The sequence below is a fragment of the Aptenodytes forsteri genome, unplaced genomic scaffold (genome assembly GCF_000699145.1).
Source record: "Aptenodytes forsteri isolate BGI_AS27 unplaced genomic scaffold, ASM69914v1 Scaffold75, whole genome shotgun sequence".
Taxonomy (NCBI): Eukaryota; Metazoa; Chordata; class Aves; order Sphenisciformes; family Spheniscidae; genus Aptenodytes; species Aptenodytes forsteri.
The window spans coordinates 1,777,040-1,783,657 of NW_008794171.1; the positions used below are offsets into that span (position 1 = coordinate 1,777,040).

Consider the following 6,618-nt stretch of genomic DNA (forward strand, 5'->3'; position numbering starts at 1 on the left):
GGTTGCCGCCGCCGTTACCGTGCGCCGATGCTGAACCCGATGGCGGTCGTGCTCGTCCCGGGGGCCCGGTGCCGCCGTGCCCATCCGCCCTGCCTCCTGCCCAGTCGCGTTTTGCGGCCGTTCCCGTGAAGCTGCACGTTCCTTCCACGCCTCCGGCTGGCCTTGCCGGGGAGGGGGGCGTGAGGAGCGGCGCTCCGTTCCCGCGCGGGCGGTGTGAGAGGGCTGGCGACGCCCCACGGGGTGGCCCTGCGGCTTGTGCAGTAGTCAGTGGTTAAACCAAACACGGATCTTCCCTTATCCTGAGTTTTTTTGCAAGCAATAATCGCCAGTAGAAGACTGGGTAACTGATCGTTCAGCTCACTGTGCCCTTCATTCTAATTCATTTCTATTTTTGTCTCTCAGGCTTTACGTAGCACCTATGACGACAGAAGCTGACTTCCTGACCTGACTTACTAAGCTGTGTCCAGAGCCTTTTTGTGAGGAGCCTTGGCGCGAAGATGAGTACCATCAACTCACAGTAAGCTCCTGTTGTCTGCAGCTCCGTGCAGTTCTGTCGTATCAGATAGCGAGTCTTTTGTGTGTTTGGAATGAGTTGAGAAAAACTCAGATCATCTTTTGTGTTTTCCCTCAGGTCCTTATGATCGTTGTACTTGCTTTCATATAGATGTAGATTACCAGTGCAAAGAGAGAAATGGAATGTTTGTTCACCAAGTCTTTTGAAAGGCAGAAAACATACAAAGGATTCTTTAGTTTTTCATTAGATACTTCAGAGAGATGGTTGCAGCCCTTTACTAGAGTAGGCTGATTGGGATAACCAAATCTGCAAACTGATTGGTTTGGTGAAGTGCTATTTGCAATGAAAGTAGTGAACTGTTTTGAGAATGTTACAGGAATGATATTTAGATAGAGTTTTATAACAAATCTCCTCTGTATTTAATGACTTTGGACAGAACAGCTTACCTTAATAAAGTCTGTGTTGAAATTCTTAAGTATATTGCTCTCTAACACAAGTTTTCCTGTCTTATTCAGGGATGATGAAGATACCTTTAAAATACTTATTGCTACTGATATTCATCTTGGCTATTTGGAGAAGGATCCAGTGCGTGGAAATGATACATTTGTAACTCTTAATGAAATTCTGGACCATGCTCAAAAAAATGAAGTAAGTACTGCTTTTTGGAAAGCGAAGGAGTGAGACTGTGGAAAATACGTTCCAACCTGCCAGAAGCTATAAAGCTTAGTCCTGGTGCAATCTTTAGTAATATCAAATTAAATGACTGAACTAAACTATTTATTGCGACCAGTTACGTTTCTGTTTTAAAAAAAGGAATGTCTATTCCTTTGTGAGAGCACTCATAAATTATGACCCTGGTTGCATTAACGGTGTTTTCAGATTGCCTGCACCAGTTCCAGTGGTATTTAGAGAGGATTTGTCACTGCAAGAAAGGAAAATAATTGGGGAAAGTGAGGGGTAATGGTACAAAGTCTTCAGACAACTCAGAAAGTAGGAAAAAAAGTTAGAAACTTTTAAAGTGTTGTTTCTGGTTTTAAGGATTGAATGTTTCTAAGTCAAATTATTTGTAATTTTGAAGAAGATTTTTTTTTCCTAACGCTTTTTCAAAAGCTAGATATATACAGAAACTGCAGCTAGTACCTTCTCAAAGTAATGTGGCGATAGCTACTGATTTCTTCCCACTTAGGTGCCACAGCAATGAAACGATGATGTGTCTCTTCATGCCTGTCAACGACAATGTTCAGGAGCCAATCTGGAGACCCTTATTAAAACACTTCACTTTTTTTTTTTTTTTTTTCAACACTATCAGTTGTTTTCTCCTGTAGCTCTTCACTAATGGGTCTTTCTGGGTTTGGTTTTGTTTTAATGAATAATTTAGTTAATGTTTGTTTCATGAGGAAATTAAATACCGTGTCTGGAACTACCAACTCGTTTTACCTATGAGATATGAGGAGATATGTGGAACTCCTTAGAAGAAATAATTTAAACAATTTGCTTAGAAGTCTTTCAAGGGAATACAAAATGTTTTATTAAAATAATAGAGCTTTTTGTTACATACAGGTGGACTTTATTTTATTAGGTGGGGACCTTTTTCATGAAAATAAACCTTCCAGAAAAACAGTACACTCTTGTTTGGAGTCACTAAGAAAATACTGCATGGGCGATCGTCCTGTTCAGTTTGAAATTTTGAGTGATCAGACAGTTAATTTTCATTATAGCAAGTAAGTATGTTCCTATAAATTATGGTGTAAGGTTTGGTTTGTGTTTTGGGTGAACGTGTTGTGATTTTTATGATTTATATCCTCCGTGATTGGAACCTTGAAGTTTTAGGCCTCTTTGTGTGGGACAGTTTACAGGATGACTTCACCTATCATCTTTTATAATCTAAGTCTACAGAGGAATGCACACAATTTTTTGAGAAATTTCTGAATGTGTTGTGACATTTGATACATTTATGTAATATACAGTTTCTATCCTGCAAGTACAATGCAAGTAAACCAATTTACATGAATTGCTGTGGTAAAATCAGCAGTTCTTTGTGTGTTTGCAAGGTTGCGCAGCCCAGTCCACTGCTCTTGCACGTACCACACAAAGATGTTGTACAATTCTTTTCATAGGCTTGCTCTAAAAAACAGGATCTTTTTGCTACCCTGTTCCCAGTGGGAAGTGCCATTCCAGTCCATGAGTAAGAATCTTCTTACGCTGTGCAGCTTTAGCTTATTCATAGCCACTTAGTACTCATTTGTGCTGCTGTGATGATGTATTTGTGATGACGTTAATTTGAAGACAATGTTGGGAATTGTCCACAAATTCGCAGGTGTAGTTTAACTTTTTTTTTCCTCTTCTTGTTCAGGTTTCCATGGGTGAATTATCAGGATGAAAATCTCAACATTTCTATTCCAATTTTTAGTATTCATGGCAATCATGATGATCCCACGGGGGTAATTATTATCATAATTGTACTATACTGTTGTATTACAAAAATAATACTATAGAAATAGACACTTGTATAGAAATACAGTTCTTGGAGATCAGGCTAGTTTTAGTCAGTTGTTCCACTCTTCATTTAAGTATTTTGTATATCTTTTGGAATTGTGTTAATTAGTGACAAGTCAAGTGTGACATTAAAAAAGAGAATGGAAAGAAGGGATCCATATGAACTATGTTTAAATTCCTAATTTACATAGATTTCTGTCATTGAGAACCGAATCACTTTTCATGACAAGAAATGGCAGCTTTTCAGAAAGTTTCTAAAACAAATTCTATCTGTAGAGACTGAAAGCTTTTTTCTTAAAGGAGAATTTTGATACTTTGACTTCTGCATATGCAATTGATACGCATCTTAGATTTTCAAGGAAGAAATTCTGATTTAATGATAAAATGCTAGTTTAAAAATCAACAACTAAAAGTAAGCAGGAAAAGGACATTTAAAAAGCAAAGCACGTGTTGAATTAATAGTTTTGCATTTTATATTAAATAGTGTATCATGGAGATGAGTGTTTTAACAACAGAAGTTTAACTTTGGACCTACTGTGAAGTAGTTAGCTTAACTCGATAATTTTCTGGAGTAGCTTAGAGACTTTGGCTGTTTGGGGTTTTTTTTGGTTTTGTTTTTCTGAATGATTTAATGTGTAATTTCATGTTCAAATGAAGCAAGACTTGTAAGGAAAAGTGATTTGCTTCTGTACCCATGAGTACTAAAAAAAAAAAGCTAATATATGTGGTGGGGTTTTTCAACTCCAGAAGTTACTTAAGGAGATTCTCTCTCCCTTTTGAGACTGTTTCACTTAGACTTTAAAGACTAATGTTCTGTTCAAAGTTTTTATATTTGTTTCTTAATATTTTCTACAGGCAGATGCACTGTGTGCGTTGGATATTTTAAGCTGTGCAGGATTGTTGAATCACTTTGGACGTTCAACTTCCGTGGAGAAAATAGATATTAGTCCCATTTTATTGCGTAAAGGTAGAACAAAAATTGCTCTGTATGGCTTGGGTAAGTATTAGTCTGCCAGACTAGCTAGACTGTTCATGTATTACTGAAGCTCAATAGGTCTAAATTAAGTTGGAACAAACATACAGTGCTGCAATAAACACGAAGGTCTGAGTAATGCTAAATTAAAGTGTATCAATTCTGTGACAGTGTCAGGTTTCTCCTCCTGCTGCGTTGTCATTGGCTGACAGTCTTTTCTTTGCTTTTTTTATTTTAAAATAAATCCTTCAATTAACTTTATTTCTAATACTTTTATTGGTCTTAAATGAACCCTGCTTAAGTTAGCCATAGATAGTGCCTCTGTATCGAGTCAGGGCAATCACACTTTTAAATTCTCACTGTTGTGTATTAAGTTTACTTCCTCCTGTTTAGGTAAAACTTAAACACTGTATGTTCAGGTGCCATTTTGGTTATATTTAAAAACATAAATTGTCTGAGCAGACACCTTTTGTCTGACATGTCTGTCTGAAGTGGTTCATAAGTAACATCTGTCACAGGTAACCTCAGTTTCTTTAAAAAAAATTATGAAGAGTTTAATATTTTAAAGGTGTTCTATGGTGGGTTTTCAACTTTAGTTTGTTCCTTTCTATTTTCTCCTCCACCTTCCCCTCTACCCTCACTTCTTACTTAGAATGGTTATGTTTGACTGCTTTCTGTCTAGAGAAGTTAACTATTAAGATCTCAAATTTTTCCCCTTATTTTATGTGCAGTCATGAGTGCTTAAACACTTCTTTCCAAGTGTCGTGGTTTAACCCCCAGGACACCAAGCAACTCCTATAGCTATAAGTTAAGTTCTAGTTGGCCATGATTTCCTGTGTTTAATGAGATACTTTAAAAGCTTGCTAGATGTTCTAAGGGTTAGTAGTGAGGGTTCTAATACCACAATATAAAAGTTTTCTAAAAGCATTTGAATTTTTAATACCCAAAATCGTTACTGGGAAATACAACAACTTTCTAGTGTTGCGGCATGAAAATGTTCATGAGATGTTTCTTTGAGCTTGTGCCAGGATTATATACCCTCTTGACTTTCTCTGATTCAGAGAGCACTTGATCTTATACAAAATATGTAAACTCCATATGGGATTTTATTGAAATGCATCATGAACCTTGGAAATGGACGGTTTGTTTTTTTTTTTTTTTCCTTGTTAAAAACATCAAGGAAATAATCAGCGACAAACAGTTGAGAAGTACTGCAGGCTTTTTTCTGCTGTGTGGGAAAGCACAGACTTTGCAGAATTCATGGTTTATTTCTTGTTTTGTAGAGAATTTCAAAGTATGTTTAAGAACTCCATCTCTATTCAGTAGTATCTGTTTTTAGACTCCACCTTACAACAAAATACAGTTCTTACTCTGTTAACAAGAAACAAAACACCTCCTCTAATATTTTTAATTCTGCCCATAGTCAGTTGTTTGGCACAGAAAACTGGCAAGAGGTCTCAAACCAGATGTAGTTAATGGAACTGCTTTTAGCAGTTATTTAAAGGTAGATTTAATTTTAAAATGTCTTATTTTCAGAAGTCTATCTAGTAAAATAGCCAATTTATACTTTGATCTGTTCAAATTTGTAATCATGCCTCAGACTTCTTAGGTCATGAAAATGAAGATCTGATCTTGCCACAAAGTTGTGTTCTTCATGCTCTTTTTAATAGAGTTGCTAATAAAAATGCTATAAAATAAAGAGTTGGGTTACCACACAAAAATGATTTAATGTTTTGTTTTGTCCACTTCAGGAGCTATTCCAGATGAGAGGTTGTATCGTATGTTTGTCAATAAACAAGTAACCATGCTGAGACCAAAGGAAGATGAAGATAGTTGGTTTAACTTGTTTGTGATTCATCAAAATAGGTAACAGTATTGAATGAATTATGGTGACTTTTAAACTTACTGTGTTACTTCATTAAACTGCCGTGAAAAGGATAGCTGATAAAGGAACTATGCTAGTTGGTGCTTCTTGTGAGTAGCTGGTTTCTTAAGATTTTACCAAATGAAGGCATTGTTTTACAGCTCTTCTTACAGAAGAATCGTAAAGGAAAAGAGTTGAGATAAATGAGTTAGGAATGTTGGGAAATCTCTTCCCAAACTCTTATAGTTAGGGGCGGTGGAGAGTTTGTAGTGTAATATGCATATAATTAAGTCTTGTCTGCTTGTTAGAGCTGAAAGAGCATTAAACTTCATACTGTATTTTCTATCCTTGTTTGAACCATAATTTGACAAGTACCGTATCTTCACTTGCACTGCTATACTTTACAGTTTCTCTTGAATAGAGGACAGGTGGCATGCGTTCATTCTGCCTACACACTTCTCCCAGCAGTGGTGGTAGGAACAGGCAGAGTTCTTTTCCAAATCCTTTCTTATAATTTTTCCTGAATAAGAATGCAATCCTCATGTGCAAGTAACGGTGAGGCAGAAGTAAACAAATATAGCTCAGATAACCCTGTGTACTGATCTCTGTCCAGTAGGCTGAAGGAGCTCACTCCTCCTCCATCTCTTCTGTCTTCTGGAAAGGGATGGGGGATGGTGTGTCCCATGTCTGTTTAATTAAGTGGTTTTACTCCACCATTTTTACAAAAAAAAAAAAAAAAAAAAAAAAAGCTTTTGTTGGGCTATGTCCGCC

General features: G+C 36.8%; 1 protein-coding gene across 3 annotated transcripts in view; it reads left to right on the forward strand.

Moving 5' to 3' along the window:
• The first annotated feature begins 406 nt into the window (after nucleotides 1-406).
• The window catches only part of MRE11 (MRE11 homolog, double strand break repair nuclease), a 24,273-nt gene continuing 18,061 nt past the window's right edge, over nucleotides 407-6,618 (forward strand). For 2 of the 3 annotated variants that reach the window (XM_009282169.2, XM_009282177.2), the window contains exons 1-6: nucleotides 407-517; nucleotides 1,030-1,162; nucleotides 2,075-2,235; nucleotides 2,868-2,955; nucleotides 3,866-4,007; nucleotides 5,735-5,849. In XM_009282169.2, the coding sequence (XP_009280444.1) occupies nucleotides 498-517; nucleotides 1,030-1,162; nucleotides 2,075-2,235; nucleotides 2,868-2,955; nucleotides 3,866-4,007; nucleotides 5,735-5,849 (659 nt within the window). In that variant the 5' untranslated portion in view covers nucleotides 407-497. Of the gene's footprint in view, nucleotides 518-1,029; nucleotides 1,163-2,074; nucleotides 2,236-2,867; nucleotides 2,956-3,865; nucleotides 4,008-5,734; nucleotides 5,850-6,618 lie in introns of those variants that run through there. The other variant, XM_019472817.1, reaches the window with a different exon arrangement.